We start from the raw sequence: 26,010 nt of genomic DNA, 5'->3' as shown, positions 1-26,010 counted from the left end.
GTTTAGCTTACTCATGATGAGTGATTACAGCAACCTTTGGTCGTGGTTAAATATCGTCTCCTGCGAAATCCACATACACTTCCTGGTTTCCATAGCTTTCATAAACTATGATCATCAGAGCACATACATGCGGGGGTTGTGCCTTACTGTCTATATGGGTGTCACTTTCATAAACTGTGATAAGGCACAAAATAAATCAGATGTACAAAGGACAAACTCCCTGACAGACCAACGGAGCGAGGCAGCTGGGTCAGGCCAATTATTAGTATAGGCATTTCTAAATTGAATTTTACACTTGTGTGGAGTCTTGATTTGGCATTTCACATCATTTTATTGATGTTTTACTTCATTTTAAAGCAGTAGCTGGTGTTTGATTTTGTATTTTATTTTTTATTTTGGGTTGGCACTGAAGGCAGACTTTTTCAAGAGCTTCAGCGGGGTGGATAGTTGGACACTTAAGAAAAGATTTAATCATAGGCCAGTTATCAAGGTAGAGTATCTCTATGTTTTACATTTAAATATGTGTCGATTAAGTCAATGCCAATATTCTTTAAAGATTTTTTTTGTCTATGTCCTGAACATGGTTTAATTTAAAATGCGTGCTATAAAGCCAGTTTTTAAACTATCTTTAAACGATCTATTTTAGGTTCCTGGTTGATGCAGTGGAGTAAACAAGAAGAATGGAGGATCTGAGAGAAAGAGGAAAGAAAAGAGAAGGAAGGCACAGGTAAAAAGTCTTCAACAGTGTGTGTTGCATCATAAAGGTTATGTGGTTTCATTTCTGCTTTAACTAATGGCACAGATGTGAAACTGAGCATAATATGTGACATGAGAGGAATTTAAATATGGAAATCACATTTATATGAGTGACAGGCCACGAGTCGACCAACCATGCTTTGATCTTAATTAACCTGCTTGATCAAATACATACAATGGAGGAAGAAAGCGGTCTTGCAGACACTTTCTTTCTAGGCAGTAGAAATCCATCTTCTCCTCTGGGTCTTTTATGCTTTGTGACCCATGCGGTGTTTAATAAAACTGGCTGTGTGCTGTGGAAACATGATAACTTGCGGTGGGAGGAAAAAAAGAAGGAAAATATGAATAAAAAAAAGAAACAATTTCACCTGATTAAATCAAAAGTAACATCTGTATTGATAGGGTGACATAAAAACAAGAACACAAATATTTTAGAAACATCTCAAAAACTTGTTTAAATGAAAAATTGTATTGTTATTTATTAGGCCATAAAAAACGAAATTCATGTTTTATTACCAAATAGCTCGCTGGACTTCTCTGAGAAGTCGGAAATTAATTGAGTATAACATTTAACCACTAAAACTAATTTTCTATTCAGGAATGGAAGGAAATGACTGTAATTTGGCCTTTTAATCAAAAAAATAATAATGTGCTTTAAAAATATCCTTTTGATTGCAGAGCTTGTAGATAGTGGTGAATTAACCTTTACAGAAACATTAAAAATGTGTTTAGTAATTAGCAGTACTGTTAATTTAGGACATCTATGGCATCTGTGGTCTAATAAATTTCTTTAGCGCTGTATCTTTGCATTTTCTCCTGCACTTATTATCGAAATTTCGGAATCGTGAGTAACGTAAACTTTTTGGTTTTAGTCTATGTTCACTGTAAAAACATTGCCTCTGATTTCTGTCTATCACAGGAACTTACTGAAGTCAGACAGTTAGTGAATTTATTTCCTGATTCAGGGACAGCAGATGTTATTCTTTAACTGACCAAGCTGCAGCAGGAACGTGTTTCATGTCATCACGGCAGCTTTAAAGTTGTTTCCTATTTGCTGCACTGAGAATGAGACAGAAATACATTCAACACCACATGCTGCTTTGAATCAGGCAGCTATTCAATTTCCTGTCCCTGGATACGCTATCCAGTTTTATTAACCTCTTCATCATTGTCAGGAGGTTAATTGTTGGTGAGATATGTGTTGGTAATGGATATTACACATATATATATATTATTTTTCACCATAAAGTATTGTGTTACCAGGTTTCCATCTGATATAATTCACAGCCAAGAAAACAGTTAATTTGTTCTGTGCACTGCTGTGCTTCGCTTTATTGCTGTAGCTGATATCATCTCCACTGTTACTGCCTGCTGTTAGGGCCTCCATTTCAAATGTTAAATACACGCTGAAGTTGTAATTATATTCTCCATGTAGGTATATCTGACACAAAAATTATGACATTGTTTCTGAGTTTAGCTTTTTTACACCACCCTTGTTGTGATTATGAAGTTATAAAGAAAAATAAAACAATATTTTATCAGCAACGTTTGATTTGAAAGCCTCTAAACTTCCACTAAACTAAACTAAAGCTAGGAGTGGTGTCTATAAAGTTTAAAATATAACTTGACTAGAAGGCCACAGCAAAGTGAGCCAGTACACCAGCTTCCTAACACCTAACATATGGCAGCCAAACTGTGTGACAGTTTTAATTTTTTATGGGGAAAAAAACCTTACTGAAATAAAAGATTTTTGAGCTTTAATGGGCCATGTAATCGAGTGCACTCTTAAACAGGAGTATGCCTTATGACAGTTATGACATTATGATGTGATGGAGCCAAGTTGAATCTGGTTTGTTTGAGTCTGGGTGATTACAGTCTGCAAATAATCATATAGTGTGATAAGTAAATATTCTAATCTGAAGTTTGTTGTCATAGTGAGTCATTCTTGTAAAAACTTTTTGAGTCTGGGGAACTGAAGTCCTTTCCTGATTTTGCTGGTCTTTTCAGCACAAATTGCTCTTCATATAAATCTACCTCACTGACTGGATTACCAAAGCTGCGAGCTGCGTCTTTCCACTGTTACCATCTTGGTGTTTTTGGTTTTGACTAATAACCTGTGACCAACAAAGCTTTGGATAATGCTCCTTTTTTATAGGGTTAGGGATAATTTACAAAAAGAACTTGAATCAAGTTCCTCCATAAACTCATAAGGAAATGATTTACTGACGTTACAGAGCAAAGGAGCTGAGAGATATTTTTTTAAATACCTCTCCAGAAAGCAGGAAATCTTTTTCGAATAGTTTTCACCATAGGGGGCCGCGGTGGCGTATCCTAGTGAGTTTTGGGTAGAAACATCTGAAAAGTAAAATTTCTTCCATCAATATCGTGTCTAATGAAGACTCACTAGTTTCATAAATACACAAAAAAATAAGTAGCTTGTCTGCTCGTCACTTGCCATTGGGGGGAAAGCTAAAGACAGCAGACTTTTGTTTCCTCGCTGCTTTTAAAAAGTTAGATTATCCAGTATATCGATATCAGATTTTTTTACTTCCTAAAAACTGCCACTGTCATTTATCCTAAAAATCCAATAGTTATCAAGCGTCACATAATAATAATAATAATAATGATATAATAATAATAATAACAGCAATAGTGTAATATCATTAGTCCTTATATAACAACCTTCTGCCAGCATCAATCCATTTTGTACTACACCTTGACTTAACAGTATTTCAGTTGCTATGGCAAAGCCGGAGATCACAGTGTAGCATAATCTCAAGGTAAAAAACCCACACCCTGATAATTATTCTGCACTCTGTATTAATCATCGGGGTGGCAGAGATGGTGACGTTTAATGTGCCAGGAAACACAGATATTGAGTGTAATTATGGCCAAAGGGTTGCTTGAGAATGTATTAGCTTAGATGCCTGTTTGCGTGCCAGTCACATTCTAATCTGGAAGCACCAAAACCATACACTGTGCCTTTCATGCTAAAAGCTTTCGCTATATTTCACACTGACAAGTGACAATCACTGACAAAAATAAACACAGACCCCCCAAAAATGGGTAAAAAGAGAGAGAGATGCAGCGCACTGTTAAAAGAATACTGTTCAATAAAAACTGTACTCTGACCTTTGCGATGAACTGAGGGCTTTGACAGATTTGTAGATAACAGAGGATTCTTCATTTTGTGCTGAGCCCCAGTTATGTGTAACCAACACCCAACAGATCACAATCAGCAATAGTTTGAGGTATAAAATGTAAAACTCTTCACTTAATTCCTTGTTACAGGCTCATCCATAGACTATGCACCCATGGTTTATCACATATTCATTTAAAAACGTGCCTGCAGTCAATTTGCACTTAATAAATGTAGTCATAAATTATTGTATTTGTGTAAACATGACCACACAAATGTTAAAGTATCATGATAAGAAACTGCTGTGAAAACCTCGGAAGATAATTAAATACAATACAATACAACTTTATTTGTATAGCACGTTTAAAAGACCAGCGGTACACCAAAGTGTTTTACAATAAAAACAGGAAAATTAAGACATTAAATAAAAGACTATTAACAAAGTACCACATATGTCATCAGGTTAAGGGCACTAATTATACGGCAATAGAAGGGAATATAAGAACAAAGTACTAAGAACAGATATAGCTAAAAGATAAAGTACATAAATAAGAAATTGAACCAAATATAAAATAGGGACACTAACTAGATGGAAAAGCTATGTTGAATAAATGAGTTTTTAAACGGGATTTAAAAGATAAAACGGAGTCTGACGCACGGATAGCAATAAGAAGGTTGTTCCACAGATTCGGTGCAACAAGGACAAAAGCACGGTCACCCCCAGATTTAAGCCTAGATCTAGGCTGAGCCAGGAGTAATTGGGCTGAAGACCTGAGGGCTCGCCCAGGGACATATAGACTAAGAAGATCAACAAGATAATGAGGGGCTACATTATTTATGATTTTAAAGGTGAGCAACAATATTAGTTAAAGTAATTAACTGTGATTAACCACATTTTTGGGAAACCTGAGTTCAGTTTCATTAGCCCTGCCAGGCAGCCTTGATTACTGACAGACCTGTGGAATCAAGAAGTCACATAAACAGAACCTGTGTGACAAAGTCTCTGACATCTATCGGTCTGGCAAGGGTTACAAAGCCATGGATTCCCATGAACCACAATAACAGTTATTATTCACAAAAGGAGAAAATTTGAAACAAGAGTGGCAGGCCCACCAAAATTACTTCAAGAGCACATGGGCGACTCATGAATCCAGTACAACATTTAAAACAACTGCAGGCTTCATTTGCCTCAGTTCAGGTCAAAGTTCATGATTCAACAATAACAAAGAGACCTGGCAAAAATGGTGTACTTGGGAGAGTTACAAGGTAAAACAACTGCCGTCCAAAAAAACCACAAATTTTCATTTCACATTTGCTAAAAGAAAACATCCTGATGATCCCCAAGACTTTGGGGGAAATATTCTGAATTCAATTCAATTTTATTTATACAGCGCCAAATCACAACAACAGTCACCTCAAGGCACTTTATATTGTAAGATAGACCCTACAGTAATACATACAGAGAAAAAAACCCAACAATCATATGACCCCCTATGAGCAAGTACTTTGACGATAGTGGGAAGGAAAAACTCCCTTTTAACAGGAAGAAACCTCCGGCAGAACCAGGCTCAGGGAGGGGCGGGGCCATCTGCTGCGACCGGATAGGGTGAGAGAAGGAAGATAGGATAAAAGACATGTTGTGGAAGAGAGAGAGGGATTAATAACAAGTATGATTCAATCCAGAGAGGTCTATTAATACATGTTGAGTGAGAAAGGTGAGTGAAAAGGAAAAACTTATCATGGGAATCCCCCAGCAGCCTACACTTATTGCAGCAAAACTAAGGGAGGATTCAGGGTCACCTGATCCAGCCCTAATGGGTGAATCCAGCTCTCTACCAGAACTTTATGACATAGAGTGTCTGGCCCTCAGTTTATGCCATGAAGCTCAAGTTCACTTGGGTTATGCAACAGGGCAAAGATCAGAAACCACACCACCAAGTCCATCACTGAGTAGCCCAAAGAAGGTCTTGGTGTGCCCTAGTCAAAGTATGAACCTAAATCCTACTTAGATTTTTTGGCATGAATTTAAAAAGGCCATTAATGTTTTAAAAATGTAGGCTGAATTAATACAATTTGGCAAAGACAAATAGGACAAAATACCTCCATAGCAACGAGAAAGACTGCCAGTGCCAGTTGTCGCAAATGCTTGATTGCAGCACTTGCTGCCAACTGTGGCGTAACCAGTTGTTAGGTTTAGGGGACAATTACTTTTCTCAGACAGGGCTAAGTTGGTTTGGAGAACTTTCCCTTAATAAATGAAATGATAACTACGGCTGTTTGATATAACGATATATATCGGATGACGATATAAAAACATCTATCGTTTCATTTTACGCTATCGTTTGTTTCGTGGTGTCGTAAAATAAACTGTTTACAGCAATATTTTTTCATCGTTTTGATGGTCACTGTAGTGGCTATATTCATTTCTATAAGTTCTCTCTTTCTCTTATATTTAATATAACCACACTACGGACGGACAAGCGCCTGTTTTTACGTGTTGTCGTTAGCAACAACGACGGTAAAAGCATTGTTGTTGTTTTTTTTATTTTTTTATTTTTTTTTTATTTTTTTTATTAGTAATATTAACATACAAACAAAATGCACCATATATTACAGATTCAGAGAATAAACATTCCTTACATATTAGCAACTTTAATACATAGTGAAAAGAAAATATAAAGATGGGGTCACATAATTTAACAGATTATTAACTCACTAAATCAAAATCTTCCATAAAGGAAACAAAAAAGGCAGCCTTTTTCTTTTTAACTAAGGTCAAAGATTTAATCAACAGGTTTAAGTCGTTTTTCCAGTAAGCTAGTGTTGGTTTAGTCTTAAAAAAACGACATTTATGTATAAATTGCTTGCACAAGATTAATAACACATTAACACCATAATTAGCTTTCTTTTCTTTCAAAAACACTCCAAACATTATCATATTTAAGGTAAATGGGGTAATTTGAATCCCACTGGAATAAAGCCAGGTATGAAAATTCAACCAAAATATTTGTATAAAATTGCACAAAAAGAATAGATGGTCCAAATCCTCCTCTTCTGTTTCACAAAATACACAATTACCCGTTTCTATTTTGAATCTATCACTAAGGAGTCTATTTGTCGGGTAAATTTTATTCAAGATTTTAAATTGGACTTCTTTCCCTTTAGGAGGGATAGGGAAGGTGATATAATCAGTTCTTATTTTTTCAATTTCTTCCCTTTGGAAATCTTTTAATATGTAATTGCGTCTAAGTAAATTTGGAGAATAAAGACTCCTTAATGAAGATCTAAGAAACTTATTATTGCATTTAACATCACAAAATCGAATACCATCTATATATAATTGCCTTAACTTGGGGGAGATGTCAGAATATATTATATCATTTACAACTATGTTTTTAAGTGACAATGGAATGGATTTTATAACCCGATTAAATTTACTTTTAGAACATTGGATATTAAACTTTTGGCAAAAATCTTGATGTCCTAGAACATGTCCTTCCTCATCTACAAAATGGGCAATTGCCCAAACACCTTTTGATAACCAATCTTGAATAAAAATAGATTTTCTATTCATCAGTATATATCTATTGTTCCAAATTGGGCTATTATGTGGAGTGAAATTATGTTTAAATAACATTTTCCAATAAAGAAGGACCTGTTTATGGAATTCAGAGAGTTTAAAAGGTAGCTTAGTAATTTCAAAGTCACACTTTAGGAGAAAGTCGATACCCCCCAGTGTGTTAAAGACCTTACTTGGTATAAAAAACCAAATGGAGTGTGGATTATTTAGGAAGGATTTTAACCATTTAAGTTTCAAAACACCATTCATTATATCAAAATCAATTGCGTTTCCACCGCCTTCAATGTATGGTTTAACCAAATCATCTTTAGATATATAATGGCACTTATTCCTCCAAATAAAATTAAAATTCAAGCTATTAATTGTTTTAATAACTTTATTTGATATTGATAAAGAGTAAGCTGGATATATAAATCTAGATAAACTATCCATTTTGGTTAATAATATTCTTCCAAAAATTGTGATGTCCCTTTGTAACCACTTATTTAAGATTGTCTTACATTTGTCAACATTATCTAAAATATTTACTTTTTCTAAGACTTTGTGATCTTTTGAAATTGTGATGCCCAAATATTTTACCTCCTTCTTCACCTTTATATCGTACAGTAATTGTGAATTACACTCCTTTAATGCCAATAGTTCACATTTATTTAAATTTAACTTTAAGCCTGAAGACGGTAAAAGCATTGTGTGGCTCCGCTGTCCACTTTGTTGTTTTCTACATAAACCTTTCACAATAAAGCTTAAGATCCTGTTGAGACTTTTCAAAATAAACAGAATCACGTGAAAGAGTATGCAGAGAAGAAAAAAAAGAGCCGTCAGGTGCTAAAAAATAAATCTTAGACTCAAACTTTGAAAGAAAATGGTGGCCGTTACAACTTATGTCTAAAAGTGTATAGTTTCATGCATTGGTTAAAACACTCGAATCCAGGTAAAGGACGCCCAGCTGGAAAAAGTTCACGCATGTCGAATTGCCCGAGATTCACAGAATTTACAGAAAATATTACATTTTTGTGATTTATATCGTTGTCAGGACGATAAATGTCTTATATTGGGATATGAGACTTTTGTCATATCGCACAGCCCTAATGATAACTGATAAATAAACGAAATCATCGTTTAAAAACAGCATTTTTTATTTACTAGGGTTGCCTTTGTCTATGTTTTGTTTTGTTTTTTTGATGATGATCTGAAACTTTTGAGGATAAAGAAAATATGCACACACAAAAGACAAAAAAAAATCAGGAAGGGCACTGCGCGTAGTTTAATATCAGTAAACTGAGACAGCTCAGTGTTTTCTCTTTCACATAGATGAAACTAAAAGATATTTCTACTCTATTATTAATTCTCTGTCATCCTTCAACTGACTTTAATAGATTATTAGGTAACCATTATCTTAGTACATTATTAAACAGTCGTTCTAGTTTTCTGTTTTTATAGTCAACCAATATCTATTTCCCAGGGATACATGGGATCCATTCCAGCTGAACCCCGCAGGAGCTGAGAAGGAACAAAAGAGAAGATGTTTCCAGCTGGCTCAACATCTGGTGGCTGTTTTGGTGGGGTTAGCTGTCTTGACCACTGCTGTTGTTGCAAAGGTAGGACCATTTGTGAGTTTATCTTTTTCTCTCTGTGAAGTTATTCACCTGGTTACCACTGAGGCTGAAGTCCAAGCTCTGGCTAAAAAATGCTGACTTTGGACACAGCAAAATCGCCTCTAACTCCTCAGGTTCTAGTATTTTCTTTCATAAACAGACACTTAAAAATCTGCATCTATGGCTTTGTTGTTGTTTTAGTGTTTTTTGGGTTTTTTTCTTCAAAGTGTTTTGGATTATTTTGATTCATTTGATCACCACTGAACAGTAGTATTGCTTTCTTAAACTCTGAGTCTGTACTGTGTTCCATATATGGAAAATAAGACCACCATGTACTGTATTAGAGTCTGACTGATATATTATATTAGAAATTTCCCAATTCATGTTGCATAGTTTATCCATCAGAGCACACTCTGCAAATCAATTTATGTTTTGTATGTCTAAAAAAACTCTTTCAGGCATTTCAGCAAAGAACTCATCGTCTGAAAAGTACAAATCATGTGACAACAAGCTTATCTGTCTCTGCCTGCCTGATCATAAAGTAACACGAAGAAGATTCATGCTGTTTATGAGAGGACAGAGTTTACAGTACTGAATGCCTTTGTACCCAGCACTCTCCTTACTGGGATTCCCCATCTAGTTCCTATTCCTGGAAATATTATACCCTTATTATATCAATTCAACTAACTTGCTAACCACTTTCCTAAAAAAATTTTTATAAAGTTCTTTAATGAAGTAATTTTCTTAACACACAATGATCATATATCCTTTCAGGGCTCCCTGCTGGTGTTGTCAACATTGTCCAGTCCAACGTCCCGGCGCACCCCGAAGGAAAAACAGTTCTACATGCTGATGATGATGTTCTGCCTAGTCTTCCCCAACGTCCTGGTCTTTTTGAAATCGCTGTGGCGATGTTCCTTCAAGAGCTTTGTACCACCCAAAATGAAGATCATGGCATTTGTATGTTTTTCTACATATTTTTAGTTTATGTACCTATAACTAGACAGCAGAAAAATGTAAAATTTCAAATCGTTACTGACAAACTTAAATAGTAATAATGTTTTTTTTGGTAATCTTTGGCACAAAGTAGGTCCCATTGGGCACAGTTAATTAATCATGAGTTTATCTTCTAATAGTATTTTCAACAAAATGCTATAAAGAGAATTTTGTCTTATTCTTATTTATGTTCTTGTTTGTGTATTTATATATTGCCATTTCTTTAAGAATTATACAAACGATAACAGAAAGGTTTATTTAGGTCAAAAGACAGAAAGGAGAAAAAAAAGTAAATTGTACATTTGATGGTAATAATACAAATTAATGGTGAATATAAAGTATTTTTGAATAGCTTTGAATGTCCAAAACTAATAGAAACACTGCATAAGTGAGGACATCTTTCTGGTTTTGTGTCTTTTCCAGATTTGCCTCATTGAGGTCCTGGTCTCTCTCGGTACTTCAGTCCTCGTGCTGGTGGTTATGCCTCAGTTTGACGTCCTGACTAATCTCTTCATCAGTGGAGGAGTCTGCATTGTGTCTGCAATTATGCAGATAATATTCAGACTACAGCGAGATAACTGGAAAATTGTGTTCCCAATCTGCTCCCTCATACTCACCTCTATTGGTAACTCCTTTTAAATTAGCTTCTATGTGCAAGCTTGTTTCCCTGGCTTTCTTTTTAGCTTTGTCTCCTGAACATTCATAGATTCGGTGTGGTGAAAAAACAAAAAACCGAGAGCTGCTCTACAAAAATTAAATATAATATAATCCTTAATTACATTGTATGATAATTAGCTCACAGCAGGTATAGTAGGAGGTTTAACAGCCATGTTGGCAAACCTTACCTGCTCACAAATTAGGGGTAGGGAGTGAATGAAGCAGAAAGCAGTAGAGTCGACAGTTATTTTCTTAGTTCTGTACGTCACTCATTTTTCTCCGTTTCTCCCAATTGTTTGAACACTTCTCAATCAAGGTTTGTGTTTTCAGGTTTTGACTGAACTGATCTGCTACTAATTGTCTGTCAGCTCTTTTAAACAATCTTTCCATTGTTGTCTTGTTTATCCAATTCTGACACAGTAATTCTGTCACCCTCATTACAACAACTGCCTCAGATAAATGATGTAAAATGTCTTAACTGCCAAAACAACAACTCTGTCAAGTTTTGATGCTTAAGATTCAAATCTAGCACCAAGCTTGCAAGCTCCAAGTTCCATGATTGATTTAAAAAATATAGTGTATAAAAAATGTATAAATATTGGCAAACTTATATTAAACCTTGCCAAAGTTTCAAGTATTCGGAAAAAAGAGAGAGAAGGTACCTTAGAATGAGATCAATAGGGATTATTTTGTAATGCAGAGTCCAAGAATAATATTATGGAGCTGAAAATGTGAGTGATAGGTGTGTTTTTAGGACATTTGGATAGACAGTGGATACAGCGTATTCCATATACACTGTATCTACTGATATAAGAGAAAGTTTAGATATGCATTTATTAACTGACTAACTTGACCAACAGGTTACTGCATGCTGGGAATTGACTACTATGTCCGTGTAACGTCATATGTGGACAGACAGGGTTCTGACTGCTATATCTACGTGGCACTTGGAATTTTCTCTTCCCTCCTTGTCTCGTTGTGCTGGTGGGAAAATTCACTACAAGCAACCAACCGCATGCAGGTACGCTGTTTTTCTATAGTGGAGCTTCAGCTAGCTTGCATTCTTCCAAGTCTGTATGTTTATGATAAGGAAACTTTTTTTTTACATGATCACTGAGGATCTTTTTTCCTCTCTTACCCCACAGGATACGTTGTCACAACTGGATGGTTTCAGAGACTTTGTGTTTGTCATCAGCAGCATTCTGAGGATATTAGTGATCGGTAATTATTTGCCATCAATGTCTGTATTGACGCAATGAATGGAGAGGAGAAAAAAAAAACATGCTGGCAAAATTACACCCGCTCTTGCATTGTGTTGTCATCATCTAACATAACTGCACTGGACGCGTGATGAAAAATCTAATTTCCCACATTCGCACTGGAGAACAAACAGATTTCTGTGATGTCAGGGGTGCAGATGGATTGCAGAGGATGTCCAGCTGTGATGAATTCTTCAGTTGTTGTTTTCAGTATTAGTAAATCTAGGTTTTCTATTCTGCACAACAAACCACTATTTTGTTCTCTTTTATTTTGATTTATTTAAAATCCAATGTATTTCTTAACTTATAAAATTATTATTGCAAATGTTCTGATACATGGGCTGATTTTTATAAAGTGTTTTTTCTACTGTAACTAAGCACTGCAAGCTACTGACCCAGTTACACCCAAATCAGGGGTCAGGGTTCAGTATCTTGCCTACGGATAGTTAAACGCAAGCTTCCAATTGGTAGATGACCCAATCTACAGAACAGTACAGATTTATGTTATCTGTACTGTATCTCTGTACACGTTGGAGATTAAATTGTTTCTTCTATCACTGCAGGAATTTAAAACGTTACTACTCTTATTATTTACAGTATTTTTTTAATCAATGTTTTTCTATACCATAACAATATTTACATGACCACAAACAAAGAACAGTCATAAAAATAGTTTCGTTGTGAACTAAATGATTTGAGTGAAAGAGGGGTGCATTTTTAAATGTGGCATGCAAAATTATTTTTGTCTGTTCTAGGGGCCGTATACCTGATCTACCACAAGCTAATTGCGAATACCATCATATGGGACAATTTTATCCTGCGTGATGGAGAACTCCTGAAAACAGGACTAGTGTTGTTTTTCTTACAAGTAAGTAGAAGGAAGAGAACATGCAACATGTTTTAAAATTACTGTAGGAAGACTAGATGCCATAAATGTAGAATCTGATTTATCCCTGCATGTAGCAGACAAAACTGTGTCTGATGGTGATTTAGCAAAAAGCACTTTTTTCCCCATTATTGCATTTGATAATTTTCTTTTTATGGCTCTCAGCAGGTTTAGTCTAGATTAATTACTTAATAAGACAAAACTTACTAAAACCAATCAAATCTCATTCACACAGACTCTTTAGCAGCCGCAGGTTTAATCAGTCAGGGGTCTCTGTATCCACTACTTACTTGCCCGAGGCATGATAATGATCACATGTTCCAATTATGATCTGAGTTTTGAAGTGTAAAGCATTTTTTGCACTTCTTTCTTACTTTTCCACAAAGAATTGGTTCAGAAACATATTTTAATGGTGGTAGGATGGTCTAACATTTAAATTAATTACATTACAATCTTAATTTTGTCCTTATGACTGTAAATTAGGCTTAATAAATATTGCCTTCATCTCCCGTCTCAGGCCTTCTGCTCAGCAGCCTGCCACTGGTTTGGAGTGGTGGCCTGTAAGATTCATTCTGTCAGGATGAGTTTTGCCCTTCCTCTATGTTGCACTGGACCTGCAATGCTACTGCTGGGAATAGTGCTGTTTTTTACACTGGGATGGAAACTGGATAATGGGACAAAAGCAGAAAGCATCATAGGTGAGGTTTTCCTTTTTCTTTATTCTTTTTTTTAGGTCAAGAGAAATTGAACTACCTTTCTAAAAAATTCACTTGCAATAAGTTTTGCATTCAGTTTTTAATTGTTTAATGAGTAGCTTCAGCACAGGGGAGTTTCCAGGAATTTTAACGTTGTTTCTACTTAAGTAGCTCAATATTTTCATCATGAAAATACACTTTGAAAAAATACACCATGACTCCTCTGATGCACTGTATCATTTATATGTATAAATTGTTATAATTATAAATAAATTAGTTATTTAAACTACATGTAATAAAGCTAAAAAAAAAAAAAGTTTGTTTTATTGCAGAATTTTGTGACAAGTTGCTCTATCTGAACTCCAAAAACACGTCTGTGGTCTTACTCGAGCTTACTAGGAGCATGTGTCGGACTTCGCTAAACAGGTGTGTTTGTATGCTGAGAAATGTGTTAATGAAACGTACCATGTGAGTTTTGTAAGAAGTCACTAATTCTTCTTACACTTCAAGCAGCCTGGTCATTTATAATTTTTTTTAATGCGAATAAAATGGAAGTATTTATTGTCCAACCTCACTTGCCATGTCCTATAGCAATATATTAGGTACAGATATCTTCTGTATTTAAGCATCTTATCTTTGCACACTTCACTCAAAATATTTATTTACCATTTGATTGACAGCCACTACTTTCAATGGCCTTTTGCCATGCTGGCACTGGAGGGAGTGTGCATGTGGTCAGGCCTCGTCACATGTACCTACTACGTATGGAAGATCAAGGTATCAGGAAAAACACAGCGCATATGCACACACTTTCACTCAATTGGCTGTGAGAAGATGTATGCTTTAAATGAATTCAGTCATTTCTTTATTTGGAAGTTTTATTTTAATTCCCAGAAAAGCCACACCACAACATATTAAAGCATATTATTTTTGAGATCTGATTTTTTTAAAAATGACATACACTTAAATAGCTTTGTGGTTCACCTTCCATTAGGTCCAGCGTATAGAAAGAACATCTCAGCTCTTTGTTCGTCGATTGTATGAATCTGCTTTCATTGACCTGTCTCTGCTACTCAACACCAAGATGAAGGTTCCAAAAGCCAAAATCCATGAAAGGTCAGTGTGATCTGAGAATAGCTTCCCTGTTGAACATTATTTCAGTGTGGTCATAAATTAACCTAAAAAAAAATCAGTCATAATGGGTGATAACTTTTCAAATGCAGTAGAGGCACAGACATTTCTTCAACAGGAAATGCAGTATGCAATTATGCAGTGAATAATTTTTTTGAAGTATAGGTAGAAAAAAATGAATTTGAAGTTGAATTCATGCAAACTGTGTGTCGCTAGCAGAGCACGTCTCAGTGTAAAGACATACACACAGACATGACCCAAAAACAATTGATGTTCATCTACGACCTCAACAAAATTGGAAACTCGCTTATTTGCATCCCCAAATTCACTGCAGCTGCACATGTGGCACATTTTATGAAGCCGTTTCCACAATGGGTGTGTAACATTAATGAGCCTCCATAGCAGATGCGTGTTCACAGCATGAAATGTTTAAAAATTCTGCTACAACTTCTCCTCTCCTTAACAGCCATGATGAAATGCAGAAGTGTGTGATCTATCTGTGCGCCACCATGTGGCATGAGACCTACGACGAGATGCTGAAGATTCTCACCTCCATGTTCAGGTTAGAGCCAGTACCTCTGAAGACATCAGGGGCCAGACAAATAAATCAGTGTAGGCACAAAAACATGCATGTGCATACCCCAGTCACTATGATGAGAATTTCTTATCACATTTCTTATCATTATATAATTTTTTATCTGCACATACAGACATAAAGTAGATCAGGCTGCATACAAATCCACAGTGCCTGAGATTTAACAACAAGCATGCTTAAGCATGGCTTTATAATTCTGATGAAAATAACGAGTTTGAGTTTAAAGCATCTAGCCCCAGGTGTACTAGTATCACATACACAGCGTGGGTTTAATTTCTCTTTTACATATATTTAAAGAGCAATATAACAGCGTATTAAAATATGGGTTTGATTTACCTCCACCTGTTTAATTTCGCACCAGGCAGGTGTCAGTACACAGGTGAAATTTTTAACCAGAGAGGCATTTAGAGCCTCTCAGTCTGATGTAAAGTGGTTCTTAAAAATGTAAATAAAAGGTCAAATTCATTAGCTTTTGACCTAATATATTCAAAGGCCTAAAATGCCAAGTGTTTGGGCTGCTTAACATTTAAAAAATGCATTTTCCTGTCATTCTTGTTATTTCCTGCTGCGCACTGACTGTTCACACTTAAAAATAAGACCTAAATGAAAAGGCTTTTGCTGTGTTATACAGTCATCTGTTATTGTTTCAGGCTGGACCGTTATCGAGGGGATCCAAAGGAAGATCACAAGGACTGTTTTGACTTTGAGTGTCACATTTTAATGGACGATGCCTTCATGACTGACGATGACACAAACAAGAGGCTGGTTAATAGTTATGTTAATGACTTGATCCAAGTTGTCATTGAAGTTTACAGGTGAGATAACCCCACAGTTAAATCTATGTGTATACATCTGCATGTCTCTCTTTCTCCATCTTTCAAACTGATCACCTACACATCCTTCCGTTCAGGGTCTTCACCAACAAAGAGCCTGACGATGTGTCGATCATTGAGACTCCCTACGGTGGCAGGTTGATGTTTGTTCTGCCAGAAGGGAACATGCTCTATGTTCACCTAAAAGACAAACTACTCATCAGGAACAAAAAAAGATGGTCCCAGGTACAGATTAGCTGTGAAAGTTTCTATCTCTATATCCCTATTCATGTGTATGTGATTGTGAAATACACTAAAAACCAAGTTCTCTCACTCAAACATGCAGACTTGTTTTCTTTTTTCATGTATTGGAATTGTATGAGCTTGAATGGACCCATCATGTGTACGGTCTGATTCTACTATTCTATAACCTCACACAGTGGGACGGGTTCTTCAACACTCATTATTATTACTCAAATGTGTCAAAAATAGATGTTTTACTGAAAAAACTATTTACTATTGAATATGGGATAGAAAAGCAACAACTCCAAAACTAGATATTTTTATATATCTTAGGCATGAAAATAAATGGCTGAAATCATTTCAGTGCTGTTCAGTATTTCAAAATAAGAAACTGTGTTGCTCTATTGTGCTGCATGCAATTATTAATAATGATTTGGACTGTAGTAAATATACTGAGATACTGGAAGTGCTGTTAATTAAATGTGTGTTCAAATCTAATTGTAAATGTATGAAAATGCTTAGTTAAAATTTAAAACATGCTTACTAGTATTGCAGGTATAATCATTCTGTATTTTCTACCTGTGTGATAAAAGTTTCATTAATTTGACAAATCACCACTGTCAAGTCATCTAGACTATTAAACAGTGAGTCTCCAAAAGGCTGTTCTTGGATTTTAACATTCAATACTGCTGCTTTTTTCTTTTTTTCTTAGATAATGTACATGTATTACCTGCTTGGCTGGAAAGGCTACATTGTGAAGAACCCTTCAAAGATCCCAGTAAGACTTTTCAGCTGTTCGAGTCAACTTATTTTGTCATTGTGTATAATTTATTATAATTTTTCAATGACCTATCTTTTTTTTCTTAGCAATTGAATAACTTTTCCAGAGCCAGTTTGGTCTCTCTGGATAGTGAGACTTTTGTGTTGCCTCAGTATGACAACGACAACAAACGCAAGTTCATCTCAGACGACAACACGTATATTCTTGCTCTTGACGGAGACACTGACTTCCACCCTAAAGCTGTGATTCTGCTTGTAGACAGGTCAGCAGCAGACCAGTCAACTTCTTAAAATCTGTCATGGCTCAGTATTTAGATCATTTTCCTCCATAAATCACTGATGCTATTGTAGACAACAAATACAAATACAACAAATACTCATTTTATCAGCTATTTAGTCATCCAGTTAGAAAGTGTAGATTTTAGTTATTGTTGCTTGTCAAACATGTCAATGCATGTTTATAAAACATATTTGTGTTCACAGGTTGAGGATGTATGACAATGTAGGTGCAGCATGTGGTAGAATCCATCCTACTGGCATGGGTGAGTGGGCAATTCATATGTATTGCCACTGATGTATCATTAAATGTATTTCATTTAAAAAATAAACATTTAAAGAAAGCCTTTTGATAAACTGGAAATTGTGTATATTTCATAGGTCCACTCTAGTTCTTGACATTCCCTACATCAGCATTTAGTAGGATTTTTGCTTCTGCAGTGTTCTTTTAAGCTCTCTATATATGATGGACTAACTTAGAAACAACGTACTGCAATGCCTATTATTCTTCAACCTCCTTTGCTTCATCTCTCCTCTCATCTGCCTCTCTGCCATCCCAGGTCCCATGGTGTGGTACCAGAAATTTGAGTATGCAGTAGGTCACTGGCTCCAGAAGACAGCAGAGCATGTGTTTGGTTCTGTGCTGTGCAGTCCGGGATGCTTCAGTCTGTTCAGAGGGTCAGCCTTGATGGATGACCATGTTTTAAAAAGATACTCAACAACTGCACAAAGAGCTCAAGAATATGTGCAGTATGATCAAGGTTGGTAAACGCAACCAAAAGGATCAGTAGACTTTTTTACCTTGCCTAGTTTGTACTCTTAGTGTTTTGACATTTAAACTCTTGGTGTCTCGTGTGTGCTCTTCTAGGGGAGGATCGATGGCTGTGTACTTTGCTATTGCAACAAGGCTGGCGAGTCGAGTATAATGCTGCTTCAGATGCATACACCAACTCACCACAGGAATTTGAAGAGTTTTACAACCAGAGGAGACGATGGGGACCTTCAACATTGGCTAATACACTGGACCTTCTCCACAGGCTAGTGTTACATGTTATTAATAATAGCAGGGTTTCATTCTATAGCCATCCTGCTTTTTACTTAAAACATTTAAAACAAAGAGAAAAATTTTCATCTATTTGGATTCTTAGTTTGATGGTTTCCTGGTTATGTTTGTAGGCTATAAATCCTACAAACACTTCTACTGCCATACTAACTCTTTTGTGGTTGTGAATCTTAGTGGTCCAGAGACAGTGAAGAGAAACGAGTCCATTTCAGGGATTTACGTCTTCTACCAGATGTTCACTGTTGGATCTTCTATCCTGGGACCTGCCTCTGTGACTCTTATGATAGCAAGTAGGTTTAAGTCTAGTTAATGACTCTTAACACATTTATCACCATTATTCATGCCATTAAGTTGCAGTTTATCTCCTATCCTTTCAGCTTTCAAACACTTTTTTAGGTTTTGAAATATATAAAAAGTTCCATTAGTGAAGTAAATCCTACAGATTCTCTCAGAAACCCGTGACTGTCTTTAAATTATGCTACTCTGCAACAAGGAAACAGAACTAAAATAACTGAGCAAACACAACTACAATAGATATGGTATAGTGGTTTCATTTTAAGACCGCTCCCATAAAGTAAGCTGTATAATAACTTGTTTAAAGATTTGACTGAACCAAATTCAGATGCCTTACTTGTTCCTTATGGTGTCAATAAACTTAGTTTTATCACCGGCAAATAGAAACGCACAAGACTTGTTAAAATCCTTCTGATCCAGTTCACTGCATGTCACACAATAACATCTTTACTGTATGGTATAATCTTTGTTGCATGTCATTTTATGCAAATTCTTTATACCGCACTTACCAGAACTGGCGTTTACAAAGTTCCTTATTAGGGTTCACATTGTGTAGTATGGTAGACCACACTGATTTCATTGTTTCAATCCACTGTTTAGTACGTGAAACGTCATCATTCTATCAAACTTGTCTGGGGAAATGTTGCCATAATTAACTTATGTATTTATTTATTCTGAATTATGGCTTCGTGGCCTGTTTGAGGTCCTAATGACCGCTGACCATTGCCTACCAAATTCAAGTCTGGGCAGATGTTTGTGCTACATTTTTTTAATAGAAAATTGCCACATTTGTACTATTCCAAATGCTAATACCTTTATGCATCCACAAAAACAGTAAAAAGGACAAGAAAAAAAAGGATGAAACATTAATTGTGTAAAGTGAGTTTAAAAATTTGAGTTCTCGTGGTTTGTAAAGATGTATCCTGGAAGCAAAACCTGGAACAATCTGAACTTTAATGCAGTCATTAATGCAGGTAACTACAGTGTGAACCACCAGTTTTTATTAAACACTTGGCTTAACTGAAGGCAGACTTAGTAATAACTTGTAATGGTAACTACAGGGAAATTCACTTTGCCAAGCCCATCTGCATTAATAATTTTTGTGCATTAAGAACTTTACATCAGTCATTTATTCCTCCTTCTCTCCTCCCCCTCCATCTTTTCCTTCCAGGTGCTTTCCAGTTCGTCTTCAGACTCACTGGTACACTCTCCATCGTCGTCGCGTGCATTCCTCCCGTGTTCTACATCCTCATTTGCTTTTTAACCAAGTCGAATACCCAAATAACCATTGCCGGCATTATGAGTGTTCTGTATGCATTCCTCATGACTGCGTCCTTCTTTTCTATCATTGGTGGGTAGAATCGTTTTTTGACTGTATGTTGTTGCAGTCACATATCTTTCAAATAAATGTGCATTAAATGTGCAAATGCCTTTTTCTCTTTTAGGTGACATGGTGATTCAGCAAACCTTCTTGACCCCCACTGGATTGTTTTTGATTTCAATGGCAATCATGTACTTGATAACAGCTTTACTCCACCCTGAGGAGTTTTGTATGTTCATTGTTATTGTTCTAAACATTATTTCACATTTTTTGTGTGATGTTGCTCTATGTCATGTGACATTTTTTGGCTTTGTTTCCTTTTCTTTCTTGCAGTCTTGATTATCTATGGTCTGATGTATTTCATCTGCATCCCCAGTGGATATCTCCTTTTGACCATCTACTCGCTGGTTAACATGAACAATGTGTCCTGGGGCACAAGGGAAACCAACAAGTAATGCATTATTTTAGACCACTGTTTGTTTAATTAATTATCATGAAATAGCAATAATATTATAGGGATCAAAATAAGAATGGAAAATTTTAACAAATTCAAATCTCAAACAGAAATGTTGCATTTCCCCAAAACGCAACATTACTGTGTAAAGTTCATAAGATCTGAACAGTCGGTGGAGGAGCTGCTGTGCTTACAGCCAGAGCTCTGGACCTAAAATGACCATATCAAGAATATCGCCTGTCTTTGACATCATAAGGATCAAAGAGTAGAAAAAAGCCTGAGCCTTTAGAGAAGTCTTAGCCTGAAAGTGTGTATATATAGTCGTGCAGAACTTTTAGCTGACCAAATCCATTAGTTCATCCACTTCCTGTTGCATATTTGACACTCATACATGAAACAAAAACAAATAAGACAGCAGGGAATTGATTTTTTTTTTTAATCATGTCATGTCAATCACTCTTTGTGACCATACATCCTCATATCTGTCTGTCCATTAGGGGAGGTGTAGAGCAGAAGAAACTACACAATCTTCTCTGTGACAAAACCTGTAGATGCTGCTGCTGGGACATGAAGATACAGGTATGGTTACCAGACAGTTCCCGACATACCTGACAGCAGGTGATGGATGAATGGATTAATGAACTCTGTTGCTTTACAGATAACCCAGGAAACAGAGCGTCTGATATTTCAGCAGCTCGCAGGTCAGATTATACAGCACATCCCAGCCAATGCAATCACCCAAAACGAAACACCTCTACACCCAGCCTTAATGCTGGAGCCTCACACCAAACAAGACGCCAAGAAAGAAGAAGCCAAGGAAGAGATTGCAAGACCTCTAGTTGATGATTTGAGGAAGAAGGCAGCAAAGAGCAGTGACCTGGGTTCCAGTAGCAGGTAGCGTTTTGTTGTTGTTGTCGTGGTTGTTTCTTCTCCTTTATTTGGTCAGTCATTTCTCTCTAATGTTGTTCGCTCACAGGCTGATCTGGCCCTATATAAATCAAATTGAATTGAATTAATTATTTTACCAGAAATCTTTGCTGCATTCAGGTCAAAAATCCAATATACTACTGGCCTTGAAAATAACACAGTTCCATTCAAGTCTCATACTGAACACAGCTGTTTATAAGACCAAAATGAGATGTGCGCTGGAATTAAGAAGCTCACAATAAATGCATGTGTGCTGTGTGCAGTGACGATGGTGCTGAAAAAAGGAGCATGAGTTCATCTGATGAAGAAGACAGTGATCATGATGATGACTATATGATTCGTGAGGCAGAGATTCCCGCCGCTGGTGAGAAGCACTCTAAATGCATTTAGGTCCTGAGTGCACCACACTGTAATTTCCAGCTATACATGTAGCTGTGGATCATTATATACTATACATTATGTAGCATATAAAACAGAGTAATGATGCTATCTCTGTGTGTGTTTTCATGTGTATGCAGACTGGGTGCACCCAGTGAAGGAAGAATTTCTGAAAAAGCTGACATACTTCAACATGAAGAGAAATCTACAAGAACAAATACGGTAAATAATAAACATCATCCAAGTATTTGCATGTTTTTGTTGTTCACTTGCAGGCATTTTTACAAGAATAATTAACATTTACACTAAAACTAAGTTTAAGATGCTGTACAATTACCCTGATGGCAAAGCTGCAGTTGTGTAGTTAAACTGCTTTTGTTCTCCTCAGATATGCACTCCGTAACAAAGATTACGATGAAGTGTGCGAAGACTTGGTGCTGATGTTAACAGACACACTCAATGTAGAGCTCAATTCAGTGGGGCCTGAAGACGTTCTCTCAGACTATCAGCTGGAGGAGTTACAACTTGCGCTAAACAGACAGGTAATGACAACTTTGGTGTAAATAAAATAATGACATGTTGCTTTTAAAACAAAATGAAATTAATTTGAGAGGAAACCTGATTTCCAGAGTTTCTAATCTTCTGAAAACTTCTGAAAACTGCTGCTGCAGAAAATACATAACTGACCTGACTTCTCTCTGTGTCTCAGGCACGGCAAACCCTTAAGACCAATCGAATGGAGAAGTTGGAAAAGAGAGTAAACCTAGCCATTGAGAAAACACTCGCTGCCCCACAAGTGCAAAAGCTAGAAGAGGTAAGATGTTTATTCAGCTGTCGGGTCTGTGAGATAGAGGTAGATACAAAAAGTTGTATTTAAAATGAGTATTTAAACACAGTATTACTACTTCACAATGCACGGTAGATGTAAATGTTTCTAAATTTTGCCGTTCGTTTTCAGTAATTAAGGTATAGTGAACAAAGCAACCGTCCTGAAATGTTATTCATTAGCAGATTTCTGATCTTCTAAGGAAAATAAAATTTATATTTGCTAAATGGAGCTATTCAGTTAAAAAAGTGAGCAATTATTATTTTTTTATTGAACTGTGTGCATTTTTGTGTGTTTAGAATGAGAACGACTTCTGGAACAAGCTAATCGAGCGCTACCTGAAACCAATCACTCACTCTAAAGAACATCAGGAGGAAGTCAACAGAGAACTAAAGTCACTGAGAAACAAGGTCAGCAATCTGATGATGACAATGATAACAAATGAATGATCCCAAATCATTATGAAAAAATACTCTGATGCGTCAGGTTGCAGGTTGGGAGTGAAACCTTTAAAAACAATTATCCACTTGAAATGTGGCAAAATTAATTCAAATATTAAATTCTCTTACCTCTCCACAGGCCGTCTTCCTGTATTTCATCATAAACGTGCTCTGGGTGGTAGCTACCTTCTTCTTGCAGGCCATTGGAAATGATGTCATCAGCATCAAGATCCCAAAGTATTATCCCAATGGAACTAAAAGTGATGAATTCCTCAAGGTTGGGACCCACAACAGACACTCCTAAATGCATGTGCTGCAGTTAAAGAAGGATTGTGATTCTTTTTAAATAACTGTTTGAACTCCTGTAACATCTGATGTAATGAGTAATCCATTCTATTGCTTTTTTTCTGACAGGTGGAGCCTCTCACTTTGATGTTTCTGTTGTCTTTTGCTGTTCTTCTCATTGTGCAGTTTCTGGCCATGTTATATCACAGGTAAAAACACTTTTATTTTTTTCCTCACAGGTTGTACTTTTTGACTAATTTAGTGACCTTGAAAATGAAGCAGGACAATCCAGCAGGCTTGATTGAGAAGCAGAGAAATTTAATCAAAGTTATTAATCTGGCACTGAATAACCCCCCCACCCCCCAATCATGGGCAGGGAGTCTTTGAGTTCTGTCTTTATGGAGAGTTATAATGACTTTGTCCTTGTCACTGTTATCCATCGATTTCTTCATTTTCATTTTCCCACATTTTCCCCTCATGTTTCATCCTTGTGCCTTTTTGTTTTCAGAGTCTACACCCTGATCCATGTGGTGTCTTATCGCAGCTCAGAGAAAAACTACAAAGAGAAAGACGAAGTAAGTAATTACACTCAAAAGCATACAAATAATCAAGAGGCTTGATTATGTTCGGCCACTACGTCACATGGGCCCCACACATACCGGCAGTAAAGCAAGAAAATCAAACTGCAGCTGACTTAACATGATTAAAACAACAAAATAAATTAAAGAATAACTGCACAAATCCAAACTTCACAAATGCTAAAAACATAATAGCAGCTACATCAGGCTGTCAGACATGACAACAAACATTAAAATGTCTTTCTTTTTTTTTTTAAATACAAACTAAAGTATTCAAAGTAAGCCTGGAGCTTCACATAGTGCAGACCAACACGTATTTGTATTTGTTTTAATCGTTCTGTACATTTCAATCGATTTACGATGAAATGAAACGTTTTCAACTTGCTAGGAACAGTTCAAAACTTACCAGGGCCACAATAATTAATTAATACTTGAATGAAAATAACTAACTAGTTTCCATATGATTTTCAACAAATAGATACATTTAAAAATAACATAACAACATAAAAATTAAGAGCTTTTGGGTTTTACTTGCTTTTTGTTAGTTCAGTTACTTTTGTGTCCCTGCAGGGAAAAAAGCTATTAAACCATGATGAATTCTTTATAGACTGCAAAATATTTAAAATAGTTATTAATCATTAATAAAATGGTTCACATTTATAGAAGCATATGGCATTCGTAGACACACAAACGTGTTTTCTTATGACTTTGTTTCTAAATTAAGTGACAAAAAATGTATTTATGTAAACCAGATTCATAAATTATTAAAAAAGGTGAAAGTGGGTAATAATCAGTACTATATGAGAGAAACTGGATGTAACTGTAATGCACTTTTTTAATAATGCACCATTGTGAAAAATGTTATTAATACTTGTAGAACAAACATATATGAAAGAAGTATAAACTAAACTAAATAATATAAACTTATAAGAAATGTGTAATTTGTGTAATATTCACAACTATTACTGAATTTTTTTTTTTAATACTAAAGAAATCTTAAAAATCTGATGATCGTACATGATGCTGAGTTCTGAAGAGTGCCCATTTCTGTTAAATTGTCTTTTTGGCATAAAACTTTCCTTACAACCGTTACCTCTTAATAGCCAATTTGGGACGCAAAACTTTTCTAAACCAGTAAACATGAGGGGGCATTTGCAGCGCGCAGTGTGGATCATTAAAAGCATTTACTGGAGACAGAATTGAAACGTCTGGGGAGAATAACATCAGCAGATGTGGTTGAAGCAATCAGACCTTTAACTTAAGTAAAAGTAGCAAACCAAGAAAGTATTAGTCCTATCAGCTACTGACACAGTCACGTTCAAGGCTAACAGTTATGCCACAGACGACGAATTTAGCGCCTCGAACCATTCCAAGATTCCACCAGTGTGGTCTCAATGAAACCTGTTAACTGTCCATAACACTAATTCAGACACGGCATCTTCTCAAAGCTTAAAACATAGAGACTCCTGTATTTTGGAAAATGCTGATTGACCTTTTTCCCTGTCATCCAGGACGACACTGGTGATAACCACTTCATTATGGAGAACCCCGCACACAATGAAATTTTCCTGACAACTGAAGACCTGTAGTCAGAAACAAGAAGATGTAGCTGCAGAGACGCAACAACAAGCCGAAAGTGGCATCATTAGCAAGCTTTTTCCCACCTCAGGGCTGTTTCCTCCACTATGGTTCATTTTCCTCAGGTTTCACTGTGCATTAAAACACGGTACATTCTGATCATGATCATAGCACACACTGTCACACAGTCCTTGTAGACATCGCATGTATTTAGCTTTCCATCACAGGAAATAATTTACTTTTTATCTATTATGTAGCAGCTGTTTTGCCTCCCGGTATAATCCAGCAGGGGAGGCCAAATGGCACAGGGGAAATCAGTCAGAACAGATCCAATAAACTTTGTTTGTCATTGCACAATGAATTATTAACATGTGAGAATGGGACCTAACACAATAATATCAAAGGATGGGGTGATTTTAATGATCGGCTGTTTCATTTTAATATAACTGCTTGTAAGATTGCTGTT

The 26,010-nt window shown here is 36.2% G+C and overlaps 1 protein-coding gene across 1 annotated transcript; it reads left to right on the top strand.

Moving 5' to 3' along the window:
- Nucleotides 1-680: 680 nt before the first annotated feature.
- chs1 (chitin synthase 1) lies at nt 681-26,010 on the top strand. Its single transcript, XM_084931925.1, has 34 exons — nt 681-727; nt 8,938-9,073; nt 9,845-10,030; nt 10,490-10,691; nt 11,584-11,744; nt 11,869-11,944; nt 12,738-12,850; nt 13,386-13,566; nt 13,896-13,989; nt 14,244-14,340; nt 14,558-14,679; nt 15,161-15,256; nt 15,940-16,104; nt 16,200-16,347; nt 17,057-17,122; nt 17,212-17,387; nt 17,608-17,666; nt 17,961-18,161; nt 18,269-18,437; nt 18,638-18,753; nt 19,929-20,108; nt 20,203-20,307; nt 20,412-20,529; nt 21,030-21,111; nt 21,191-21,426; nt 21,723-21,823; nt 21,978-22,059; nt 22,226-22,379; nt 22,547-22,651; nt 22,963-23,073; nt 23,243-23,380; nt 23,518-23,597; nt 23,897-23,963; nt 25,478-26,010. The coding sequence occupies exons 1-34, from the start codon at nt 681-683 to the stop codon at nt 25,553-25,555; spliced, it is 4,248 nt and encodes a 1,415-aa protein (XP_084788051.1). The 3' UTR covers nt 25,556-26,010.

This window comes from Perissodus microlepis, chromosome 1 (genome assembly GCF_051167445.1).
Source record: "Perissodus microlepis isolate ML-2025 ecotype Zambia chromosome 1, ASM5116744v1, whole genome shotgun sequence".
NCBI lineage: Eukaryota > Metazoa > Chordata > Actinopteri > Cichliformes > Cichlidae > Perissodus > Perissodus microlepis.
The sequence above is the reverse complement of the archived record's forward strand: the minus strand, read 5'-3'. Positions and strand labels throughout refer to the sequence as shown.

What these genes read in the sequence shown, in the direction of transcription:
- chs1 (XM_084931925.1), top strand. Translation starts at nt 681, where the DNA reads ATGGAGGATCTGAGAGAAAGAGGAAAGAAAAGAGAAGGAAGGCACAG. An exon ending in AATCTACAAGAACAAATACG is followed by an intron (nt 22,060 to 22,225) that starts GTAAATAATAAA and finishes TGTTCTCCTCAG; the next exon opens with ATATGCACTCCGTAACAAAG. An exon ending in ACTACAAAGAGAAAGACGAA is followed by an intron (nt 23,964 to 25,477) that starts GTAAGTAATTAC and finishes CCTGTCATCCAG; the next exon opens with GACGACACTGGTGATAACCA.